This window comes from Bos grunniens, chromosome 9, assembly GCF_055505025.1.
Source record: "Bos grunniens cultivar Pamir isolate PY7600 chromosome 9, Bosgru_T2T1.0, whole genome shotgun sequence".
Taxonomy (NCBI): Eukaryota; Metazoa; Chordata; class Mammalia; order Artiodactyla; family Bovidae; genus Bos; species Bos grunniens.
Window position 1 is genome coordinate 42,426,193 of NC_141173.1, and position 12,706 is coordinate 42,438,898.

At 45.6% G+C, this 12,706-nt stretch overlaps 1 protein-coding gene across 18 annotated transcripts in view; it reads right to left on the reverse strand.

Moving 5' to 3' along the window:
• Nucleotides 1-2,971: 2,971 nt before the first annotated feature.
• The window catches only part of FOXO3 (forkhead box O3), a 119,566-nt gene continuing 109,831 nt past the window's right edge, over nt 2,972-12,706 (reverse strand). For all 18 annotated transcript variants that reach the window (XM_086317438.1, XM_086317439.1, XM_086317447.1 and 15 more), the window contains one exon: nt 2,972-7,753. Coding sequence is in view for 1 of the 18 variants with exons in the window: in XM_086317447.1 (XP_086173573.1) it covers nt 7,667-7,753 (87 nt within the window). In the remaining 17 variants the exon portion in view is untranslated. The remainder of the gene's footprint in view (nt 7,754-12,706) is intronic.

Sequence of the window (12,706 nt, forward strand, 5' to 3'; positions counted from 1 at the left end):
CAGGGATGGAAAACATTCTGTATGTGCATCTATATGCTTCCTAGATATCAATCACGCAAACACATTACCTTTCAAAAATACAGTGCAACAAGTGAATATAACTGTGACAAAAAATTCCGTAACAACTTGCTAAATACAATGGACATTTGTCTTTTCGGGCCAAGTCCTGGCATGAGAACACCCTCCTACTTGGGGGATTTCCCAGTGGACACATCTTGGTGAGAGGAAGAGCCCCTTCTCCCCAACAGAAGCGTGAAGTGGCCAAGAAACAGTATCAGCTTATTCACAGCAGCAACAGTTGAGGTTGAGTCTAGTGTCAAGGCCAAAGTGTCCACGACACAGGAATTATCTCAATTTTTGGCTTTTACCTTTTAGTATTTCTTCTCAGGCACAGTTTACACTGGCATATAGTATTTCTGCTTTTTTTTTATGTCAATATAAAAGTTACAACAGCAATAATTACATTTCTAAGAGTGTATCCTGTATAAGCATTTAGTTTTTATAATTATTATTTTAACAGGTGCATAAAATTCCTTTGTTCTGATTAGGTAATTCTTATAATGATACTCAAGGTGTTAATAGGAGGAAATTATGGAAATCCAAAATTATGAAGACACAGCTTTGCAACGATATTATTCATCAGTCAGATTCGTTTCAGACAGTATCATCATCTCCTTATCTCTACTTCTATTCCCTAACACTTTCTCCCACTTTATTCGTTATTCCCTCCAGTCTCAGAAATGGCAACCCACTCCAGTACTCTTTCCTGGAGAATTCCATAGACAGAGGAACCCGGCAGGCTACAGTCCATGAAGTCGCAAGAGTCGGAGATGACTTAGCAACCAAACCACTCAGAAAAGAAGTCAAAGCCAGCCTCTCCACCTTGGCTCTTTAGAAACCGTATTTATCTTTATAAAAGTAACACACTCTCACTTTGACAAATTAAGAGTATACAAGGACAGAGCTGAAAGTCAAAACCCTCAGGTCCACCCCTGGACTGAACCATTACGGAGTTTTCTATGGTTTCTTCCAGATCAGGGCTCGCAGTTTGGTTGGGAAGTTACATGGGTGCCAAGCCATCGAGCCCTCAACCTTTGGGCAACCTGTTTGGCCAGGGGCTGTGAGACACCTGAGACAGCAGCAGCTTTCTCTGTCATCCCACTCTCTGGTGCGTCCTGGAGCCGGTGGGGCGGATGAAGGCAGGGCTCACGGAGCCGGGGCCTGTGCGCCCGTGCAGGAAGAGCATTGCAAGTTCTCTTCCGAGTGGGAGTAGGCTGGTTTGTAGTGTGTCTAGTAAGTCCTCTGAGAAAGGGAGCAAAAATGACATTTTGGGTCATTATTATGTGATGGACGGTAGGCAGAACTACAGACACACACAGACACAATCGAACTTTCTTCAGGTCTTATATATTGCTGAGTCTTCCTCTTTTAATGTTTGAATGAAGAAAATTCAAGCGGAAGGACCCCTCTTCTTCCAGCTCCAAAGGTGTCTTCTCCTTGGCGCCCAGCACCCAACTGTCTCCTTGCTGGCGATGGAAGCAGAGGGAGGAGAGGTCCCCTTCCAGATGATCCTCTCTCCACCTCCGTTCTTCAAGCACACTCCCCTGAGCATGCCCACCACAAGCTGAGCTGAGAGGCACCCAGGGCACCACAGCCATCTCCTTTTTTCCCAAGTCCCAGGGGAGTGGTCGAGGGCCAAGGTCAGGGAACGTATGGCAGGTAAGTCCTGGCTATGAACTCTACCTTCCTCCATCTCTGACCTGTGTTCCAGCTGTGACGTGAGTGGCTTGGCTGATGCGTGTCACGTGTGTGGGATTAGAAGTTTGCCCTCACTCCTCAAACATTTTGAGATCAAATCTGTCAATCGTTAGTGAGATTAACCATTACAAATTCTTCTTTTTCTAAACAAGAAGCTGAAAGCAAGGCGAGCTGGCGGCAGTAAGCTCTTTATTCCTCACAGGGGAACAGACAGATGATACCTTGGAATATAAACTCACAGAAGCCAAGGCCCAGGTCCCGGTTGTCTTGATGTCCATCACAGTCTGGCCCCCTGGCACGCTTGACATTGACTTAGTGTTGTTGATTTAACTTCAATTAATTTTAGTTGAATTTTTACTTGGCTTGGGGGAACTCTTGAGAACCTAGTGATAGCTGGTTTTGGATTTCCATCTTTAATCTTTTGAGAGACAGGATCAAAACTGGAAAGCAATCTCAAATGAAGTATCTTTTAGTTGGCTTTGGTCCTAGAAGATGGTGAGGTTTTTACCTTTACAGGAAATTTAAAAAATGGTAAGGACAGACTTACGGAAGCATGTCTCTCCACCAACACAGAACTTATCCCAAAGGCAAACTTTAAAATCTTTCTTACCTACTTGACCTCAATGGAGTCCATCAAGTTGCTTAGGACTTTGAACCCAAAAGCTGAATGATTTTTATGACGTTTATTAATAGGAAAATCCACAACATGGGCTACTGAGAATAGTTTTACAGCAGGGTGGAGTTCCCCTGAACATAGCCCCGAGGAAACATTTATGCTATGGCCACCAGCAGCCTAAACGCTGTTTGCTGTGTAGGAGGCCACAGTGATGACCCACGACCAGTGTTCATCTGCTGGACTCCTGAGAGCATGACCCCCGTAGGGTCAAAACCTCTGATACCCATGCAGGGCGCAGAGTCCAAATCCCACTACCTGCACAGAAGCTCCCCCAGGGTGAACTGACTCGGCAGGCTGAAAGTGGCTCTCCACGACCATGCACAATGCCATGAATCTGCTTTATCAAAGTGTCTGGTCGCCTATGGAGGTCAAAGTGGGTCAGAGAAAAAGTCCACAGGATTCATTTAGTTTAGAGATCTCAGGACAGTCTCTTTGCTCTGTGCCTCTCCCACAGGGAGACCTTGAGATAAATCCAGCCATTTCACTTCTCAGGTTAAAGAGACGGCGAGGGACAACAAACAATCTCTTGGAGTAAGGTAGAGTGTCATTGATGCTTTATTTACATGCGTCACCATTGCTTTTACAAACTAGATTACGGTTTTAAATGGAATACACAAGGCAATATCTACAAACACCAAGGAAAGTTAAGTACTGCATCTCTATTTCACTTGGAAAGGAGAAGATTCCCAAATCAAACTGGTTTTGATTCTTGAGACAAAAGGTGGTAGAGATATTTCATGGTAACATATGGACAGACAAAATCCTCAGTAAGAATGCAATATGATAGTGTTCGCTTTGAAAGAAAGGATGAGGTGCTTCAAACCAAAGGATCAACTGCATGACTCTTAGGTGTTTGAATACAGCCATGCACCACACTGAGTTCTAGTTTGTATGGGGTATGAGCAAGAAATTGAAACAGATAAGACAGTTTTACAGATACTGTATACAGATTTTTTTTCCATTCATGCAACTTTTTTCTTAAAAAAAAAAAATGTTAAACATGTGAAGCCAAAACATACATTTTTCTTTATTATCAACTTTTTTTTTTTCTGGTCCTCCTTCACATCTGTTTACATTTCCTGTGTACATAATGTGCTAGGACAAGTATATTGAGAGAAGATTGATTGCCAGGCAATGAGATAATTTTAGAGAAATAAGTGACCAGACACACAGCTTTTTTTTTTTTTTAAAGCAGCCGCACAAGTATTTCTGGAGTGTGGCAGAGGCCTCGGAACCAATCATTCATCAAAGTAAAATACATACAAATAAAACTAAACAAAAGGAAAATATTTTTATTCATTCAAACTGCATAAAATGTTACCCACTAAAGATCTAGGTCAAATATAATACACAGTCACCCCCGGTATCCGTGGGGGACTGGTTGCAGGACTCCATCCCCCCGCCTACATCCGCGAATGCCCAAGTCCCTTATATAAAAAGGCAGTACAACTGGCCCTCCGGACCCGCGGCTGGCTGACTCTGAGGATGTGGAGCCCGTGTGTACTCGGGGCCAGCTGCACTCTTCTCAGTCCCTGGGCTCTGACAGATGGGATTTCACAAGGACTGCTCTCTCCCCTTGCTGCACCCTGCCACCCCTGGTCTCCAGGAGAGGCTGGCTGTTTGTACCTCTTTGCCAGCGACTGAATTTCTACAAAAAATTTTTGCTTTTCTTAATTTAAAAAAATACGTTATACATAATCAACGTTTCCCAAATACACCAAGAGGAAATCACAGTTCGGACCTGTCAGGATTTTGTTTCTGCTTTGAGAGAGAAAAGGTAACTTATTTTCCTTCACCAGCCCTTGGCATCAGCACAAAAAAACATGGGCTTTCCAAGAGATTCTAATATTCCTTATTCTTTAAGTTGGGGTTCATGAGATAGACTCCCCTCCATCTTGAACAGGTTCAGAAGCTGCCTGAAATGACACCCTGAGACTGGGCATACCTGTCCTGAGTAGTGGGCCATGAGGTCTTCTCAGAGTGGGGAAGCGACACACACAGGGCTGAAACCCAACACCAAGCCCTGGCCCCCCCACAGTCCACCGGTACACGTGTGTACACGCTCCACCAGCTAACAGCAAAGACGAACTTCTGAAACCTTCGAAGAATGTGTTTCTGCAATAAAGGGAACTGACCTCAGATTCATTCACAGTTAATAGGATACTCTTGAGTCTGGTGGCCTCATGCCAGGACAGGGAAGGCTTGTGATAAAGCTCTTTTCTAACTTTGGTAAAAGGTTTCTGGTTCTGGAACCCTGAAGGTAACAACAGAACCCCAGAGTTCAGGTCATGTTTTCAACATTGTTACTCTTCTTTCTAAATTTCCCATCAAAAAGTGGAAGGCTCCCTAGAGCAGCTTAATGAGAGGCTGAGGGTAGACTGAGAGTTTGCATCAGGAAGCAAACATTATGACTGCCAGACCCCCGGAGGCTACTGAGTATTCCACTGAGACGCTCCAGGTCAGAAAACTTCCTGTGAGACTCAAAACTTCACATGGTGGCCACTAGTGGCCCTTCCTGAAAGCAGGGTCTTAACAGAAGATGGCACCTCTACCCTGCCTCGTCTGACTGTGGCAGGACCTGGTTAGTCTAAGGGATCCTGGCCTCCAGGTGAGTGGCCAAGGGTGAGAGCGAGGCTGTGTGATCCTGGACAAGCCTAACTATTCCATTCTTGCCTGACCCTTTTTAGACTGATGCTGGCACCTGACTTTGCCCTGATCTCAGTTGTCCATGATACTCTACATGTAGATGCTGAGTTACTTTTTAAAAAATAAAAAGTAAAGAAAAGATTCAAAGCCCCCCCTCCCTCTCCATTTTCCTGATCTGTTCCATGGCTGTCTTGCTCTCACACCCCTTCTCCATCCCTCCCTCAGCTGTTTTCAATTAAATTATAATCTGGTTCTAGGACATTTTATAAGACATTCTGCCTGAAATCTAACAAACATTGGGGCAGGGGGGAGAATAAATGAGATGCCACAGGTCTGAAAGGAATTCAACATTTTAAAGTTGAAACACATTTGAGGGTTGCCTTTCTACTCCCAAAGTAGTTTCCACGGTCTAGAAAACTGCAAAGGCAAATAGCTATTTTGTTAGTTTTCTTGTTTCTCTGAGCTCAGGAGAGAAAGTCTCAGGGCCCTTGTGTTGGAAGCACTTCGGATTCTCTCCTGAATCCGATACCCCCTGGTCCCTCCCGTCCCTGACCAAACTGTGTCTCCACCGAGGGCAGCATCACTTAGGAACCCAGAGAGCAGCCCCCTCTCACGGACAATGGACAGTCCTCATGAACAGCAGACCACCAAAGACTCGAGGAGGGGTCTAGCCTTACTACAGAGGAATATGGTAAGCAAAAGTCTGTCTCACTGAGAAGCAGATTGCGTGAATAGAATACATATTTTCAAAAATTATACATACTTTCAAAATGAAGATTATAAACTTGGAGCAGTTCAGAAAAGGCAATAGGCTACAGGTCTACTATAACCACAAACTGCACAACAATTTACAGATTCAGTAAAAGGCAGGGTGAAATCAACGGGGCCATCACTCAAACATGACAACCTAAGCGAGGCGGGAGAGACAAGTGACAACACCAAATGGAACTTTCATTATGCTAGGAGCTGTTATCACCACCACCGTCACCCCCAGAGGAATCAGGAAGCAAAGATGCGCAAGGGGGCCCCTGGTGGCTGGTGGCGGGTGCAGGTGGTCGGGTGGCATGTCTGAGTTGGTGGGGGAGTCAGCGCCCACTGCATGGTGCAAGTGTCTGCGAGAACTCATGCAGGGAGGTCTGGGCTGAACTACGTACGAGCCTGGATTCCTAACATCCATGCAGAATGTTCCGTTTTTGTAACTGTACATGATAAAATATACATTTGTATGCCTAATGCTTTGTATGCAAAAAAAGAGTCTTCATATACCTTTTTGGAGAAGTATGCATATGCTGTGCCAATCAGAGCTTCATTGTCCCAGTTTCATATGTACCAAAGATGTTCCCAACTACTCTGTCTACCAAAGAGGGCAACTAATATAATCACACTTTCTGGGTTAAACAGAAAGCACCTATACAGCACCATAACTTTTTGAAAAGAAAAAAATGAAATCCATACAAGCAGGAAAAGTGGGAGGAGGGAGGTCAAAACGGCCCTATCTTGTACTTCCATTGAGTCACTTGTATAATTACAACCTAAGCTTATTTATATTAAAAAAAAGAATCAGTTTGTATGCTATTGCCTCTCCTTCATACACGTCTACTAGATCAGATTATACAGAGCAAGGCTAAAAGTAATCAAGGGTGTGCATTTAGAAAAAAGAGTGACTCGGGTTTGTACTTTCCACACATTTCTCACTGCAGGCTTAATGTTTACCTGTAAGTTCACTTCTGCAAAGCAAAACAAGACTACGTTTTTTTTTTTCCTTTTCTTTTCTCCTTAAAACTAAATCCATTAGTGGCCTTTGGCAATGAGTGAAGAGCTGAGCAGATTTCTTCTTGAAGAGATCCTAATTTCTAACCAGCGTATGATCACTGTGACTGCGTGAGCTGAGGATACTGACGGGAGACCGCAGGCCAGACCCATCTGGCAACTGCAGGCCAGGGCCAGGGTACTGTCGCCCGACCGCCCTGACTCAGGACCAGCACTCGGGGGCAGACGCTGGGCACCCTTCAGTTTGCAGATGCAGGGCTCTGTCCTGGGCCGCTGCGCACAGCGAACACTCGTGCCACTGTTGACTTTTTTTTTTTTTAAGAAAAGAATAGTTTTCTACCAAAGTAGAGAAGACAGAAAAACCTCCTCTAGTTTACGTAATATGTTAGTTTGGGGAGTTCTACAGGCTTGGACGTTTGTGACACCCAAAGCCAGCGCAATAGCTGGTACATTTTCTGTTTGTAAATGTGCCAGGGGAAGGATGGTTAACACTTTAACATAAAAAGACTCCAAGTCAATGCATGTGAGAAACTGAAAGTCAAAGGAAAACGAACACAAAACAACGCTTAACACATCCCATAAACCATCGTGCTATTAAAACACCACAGGATGGCCTGCCGGCTGACGGTGTGCTCTGAACGGGGTGGGCGGTGCTGGCAGGTGCTGTCCTTCGCTGGCAGGTGGCTGTCACCCCGTACAAGGAAGGTTTTGCATACATTATAGAGAGAGTTCTGTGCGAGGGTAAGTGCTTCACCCAGGGGAAGGGGCCGATAACAGTCTCTGCTGGGGTGGGAAACGCGCGGGCTCACAAAGGTGTTAAGCTGTAAACGGTATCACTGTCCACTTGCTGAGAGCAGATTTGGCAAAGGGTTTTCTCGGTAGGTCTTGCGTCAGTTTGAGGGTCTATAGGAGGAGAGAAGAAAACCAGAGATGGTTAAGGACATTCAAACAACAGCAGCAGGCCCTCTGGGTCACACCTCCTGAGCCTCCCCGGTCTCCTCACCCACTGCTGGGCTGGGGTGCTCCAAGTCAGGCTGTTTTGCTGCACTAGATTCAAAGGTCTGAAAACCTAAGGACAAAGCCTGAAGATTACTTACCTTACTCCTGTGCTTGATAACAAAATGCTCTCAAGTTCAAATGCCTAGAGGAAATGGGGCCATTCACCTGGGGAGGTTAACGAAGCCAGGTAAACCTGCTGTGTCTCAGCGGGCCCTTCCAAGTTAGGGACGGCCGGGCTGCGGATGGGGTTTTACTCCAGATTTTTGGACTGAAGGGCTTCCTGGGACATAGGACTTTCATGCTATAAACCAGAGAAGCTGGTCACCCCAAACAGACCAGTTTTGCTTCTCTAGTTCTCCCCCGCTGGCTCTGTGGACTAAATAACTTGCTTACCACCCTTTCCATTGATAGCCCAACACCAGAGGAGGAAATGGCCACTTTCCACAGATGCTTCATCAGTCTGCACAGATGGCCAGGGGTAATCTTGACTTCCCTCACCAAAAAAACAAGCAATCTCTAAGTAGACTGTCTTGGGAAGCAGACTTTGTCTTGCCTAAGTAGACTTTGCTTTATATATTAAAAATCTACAGAGGAAATAAAATTATATCACACACAAATGGCTCAAAAAAACCTCCCAAAGAATACCCTTTTAACAATGAATAACAACATTACTGTTGGCATTATTATTATGCCTCCAAGAAATCTTCAAATCCTAAGTCCTCTCAAAGCATCTGAATTTACACAAGTCTTATCAGACATCATATGACCACCAAGCCAGGAAAAGTCAGAGAATTAAAAAATAAACTTATTATACAGACACACACATATATATTTATCCACACACTCAAGAGATGTAGCTAAATGAACTGATGTGACAGGCCTCAAGACCACTTGTTTACGGAGACAGTGTCAGCTGTCATGGTTTAAAAAAAAAAAGGCTCTAGGCCAAGAAATGGATAGAAAGGTGCGAGGGAAGTAACATGAACTCTGGATCGTCTCACCAGATAAGGTGAACAAGTAATGAAAAATGCATCAATAAGCTCCCCCCTCTCTTACTCATACACATACGTTATTTACATCTGCTTCTCTCTCTTGACTGGACTGCTTGGCAATCTTCCTTTTCACTACCCCTCAGAAAGACAGCAGGGCTTAGTATTTGTGACATTACACACCCACAGTCATAGCTACCCTTGCTACAGCTCCAAAAAGAAGAGCTTGGGTTGTTTATGAGAGGCAGAGATGATAAAGCAGGAAAAGGCCCCTTCTTTCCACCCCTTCCCCAAGTATTGTTTCCCTGGCTGATGGCTTTTTTGGAGGTATTCTCTGCTCTGTAAGGATACTAGATAATATTATCCTGGACTATAAAATAACAGCTTGCTGACTTCAAAGGGAGGAAAGGTCTGACGGGTATCAGCACCCGTGAGACATTTAGCCTGCTGGAACCGGTGCTGTTCTAGTGGCTCCACCTGGGACCCCTGAGGCCCGAACAGACAGGGTGCGGATATGGTTCTTTAAGGGGATTTCATTCTTCCCTTCACAATAACACTTAACAAACCACCATCTAAGATCACTATGCAGTCAGTCATCAGGGGACTCTGGTCCCCAAGTCTGGACCCTGACTTACTGCAAGTGCCAAGAGAGGAGCTGTGAAGTATTTCCTAGCCCAAACCCCATCCCCCCATTCCCTCTGGTGTTAATTACTCAGCCACAGACACCAGTGCATGCTGGGGAGTTGACACACTTCATTCCCCAAGTACAGCGGCAGAGCACGCAACTCGCTCTGATGCTGGCACCGGATCAACACAGGAGGGGAGAAGGCAGGAGGCACCTATAAGCCCGTAACGTGGCATCGTTCAAAGCAAAAGAGGGCATCGACCTGCCCGCTTTCCTTCTTTGCAGAATGGGCCTGGGGCCCCTCGTGGCACTCTGTCCTGACACACCCCTGAGGTCGCAGAGCAAACAGCCTGAGCCTGGAAGTTCAACTGGCAGAGGCCAGGCCCAGGCTGAGAGGCGGCCCTCACGAAGGACAAACTGAGCAGAGAAGCCCCGACTCCACAGGATGGAAAGGCAACTTGTTCCTCTGTGGTAGAAGGCAAACAGTTTGTAAAATACCGTGAACACAGAAAGGAAATGCAATCACCCTTCTAAGAGGAACGCTAGGATCAGTATTCATGAGGAAGACCTTACAATTACAATTCATCACAAGGAAAGCAGCCTCTCTAAGGCCCCCGCCTTAAGATTTTTTAACCTCTCTCTGGTGGCTCGATGTTTACACATGTTTATCTGACACCATCTGGAAAAATGACTGACTGGAAAAATGAAAGGAGCACAGTAAATAACCGGATTTAACGATACTTGGTTTGGACACAAATTCCCTGCGTTTGAATGGTGCTCTCACTAGTCTTACATTCTTTAAAGTGAGATGCTTCAGTTAACTATGAGGTTTATGTGTTTGTGGATGGCCTTATGAGTCTAAAACCACATTAAATTAGGCAAAACTTCAGGAAGGAAAAGGAAGCCTACAGCTGAAGGGGATTACAGCCATCACTTTGCAGTTTCTAGGCAGTGGGCCAACTAACAATAAATAGGAAGACGCTGTCCTGTCCCATCCAGGACTTTCATTAACAGGGAGAAAATCTCCGCCCTCTCCCTCCCTGCCCAAGACTAAGTTTGAAATCAGGCTGTTGATGCAAAGAAAATGAAATAGGGAAACCAGATGATGAGGCCCCTTCTAAAAATATCTGTGGATGCTGTCATCTGGTCTCTGGTGAGAGTAAGTCCCTCTATAACCTTGGCATCTGTAGGGAAGACAAGTTTCTAACTAATTGTCACCACTAAATCACATGATGTTCTAAGAAAGGGCCACGCCTCAAAAAAACTGTACACAAAACATAACCCCCATCAACTTTAATCTGGGAATAAAACATAAACTGTTCCTGCTGCTGTCCTCCCACAACTAACTCCACTGTGACAAATCCGGATTTCTCAGCAGTGTTTTTATCTTCCTGGCAGAAAGAAGAACAGGGCCCCAATTCCAAATATGACAGGGAAGGAAAAAGAACCACAGGGACAAAACTCTCCCATCTGCAAATCCACGCAGGTTAGCCACGCTTTCCTGGCCAAAATTAAAAGATGCTTGGCGGAAAGTCTGCCTGAAACACAAAATTATAGTGAAATACCACTTTCTTTACTCTTTAAACATAAAGATAATTTAAGCCAAACTTGCAACCCCTGAGGCGAGTGAGGGACTACATGTAGAACATTTAGGATGGAAAAGAAATGAATCCATGTTTGCTCAATGACAGGGAAACTTCAGGTGGATTTCAGCGAACAGGTGTGGGTTTCAGAGAATGAATGCTTCTATGCTATGCTATGCTAAGTCACTTCAGTCGTGTCCGACTCTGTGTGACCCCATAGACGGCAGCCACCAGGCTCCCCCGTCCCTGGGATTCTCCAGGCAAGAACACTGGAGTGGGTTGCCATTTCCTTCTCCAATGCATGAAAGTGAAAAGTGTAAGCGAAGTTGCTCAGTCATGTCCGACTCTTAGCGACCCCATGGACTGCAGCCTTCCAGGCTCCTCCATCCATGGGATTTTCCAGGCAAGAGTACTGGAGTGGGGTGCCATTGCCTTCTCCGATGAATGCTTCTATCTGAGAGCAAAGAAACGCCTGCTGGCCACCATCTCTGCTTCCCCCCAAGGAGGGTCTGAGGGACACCCAATCTATCACAGGCCACAACCATATGACAGCATCCAAGGCTTCTGATGGTATCACCCCAGGAGAAACAGCAGGGCTTGGTAAGGTGGCCATGTCCGATGTTGGAGAGTAGAAATGTCAGCAAGTCCTGTGGAGCTCATCTTTAAGGCCCAACTACGAAGCAGCTCAAGAAAACACCTAATGGTGTTGAAGCATAGCACTCTGGCTTAATTTGGTAATTTCTTAGTCTCTTCTGGGTTGGAAGAGGGCAGCGCATGAAAACCAACGTGGTGTTCAGGGACCACAGAGGCCTGGCTGATTAAAATGCAGCCCTCTGCCTGTGAGGCTGGCTGAAGAGAACCACCCTCCACAGCTGCCTGAGAAGGGGAATTATAGGAGGTGCAGCGCTATAAAAACCGTTTGGCAAATGCTATCAACTTGCCATTTTAGACACTGAATAGTTTATGAGGGAAAAGAAAACAGGTATGGAAATTCTGGCCAAATCTATACTCAGTTGAGGAGCCTCCCTAAAGGAAAATCGGGTTTCCAGAAAGGGCAGCCCATATAATACTCCAAAGCTGTGGCTGGCAGAGACCTAGGGGGTTTGGCTCTGCTGACCTCATTCCAGCTTTGCCACCTGATCCGATGCGCCAGGGTCAGTGCCTTGCCTGGCCTGCTCTCCCGATCCAAACATCCAGACAGATCCTCCAGCCCCACCCGCCCCAGGCTGTCCTCTGCTTAACTCCTAAGCCACACCTGGCACCACATCATATAGTGCCCGGAATGGTTACTTTTTCACACATATTGAATTCCCAGTATACTGAGAGCAGAGCAAAGCCTTCAAATCAAACCACTTACGGACCATCTCATTATCTCAAGAGCACTGTCTTAGACGTGGTATTCACCCACGAGAAGTGTACATTCCAGCAGGGACACATTTTCTTGATGTCCCAAGCAGCCTGCAAAGCTGAAACAGAGGAGAGGCGCACAATAATTGCTGGCTGAATAAGTGAACGAACGTCCTCCTGAAACAGCCCTCTCTTCCCTCTGCCAGTTGAAACACTTATCGCTCTTTTAAGCCTTACAGTTTCCATGAAGCATTTCAAACCTACACCTGCTAAAAGTAAATCTCTGCTGAATCCAAGCAGAACCTACTGCTTG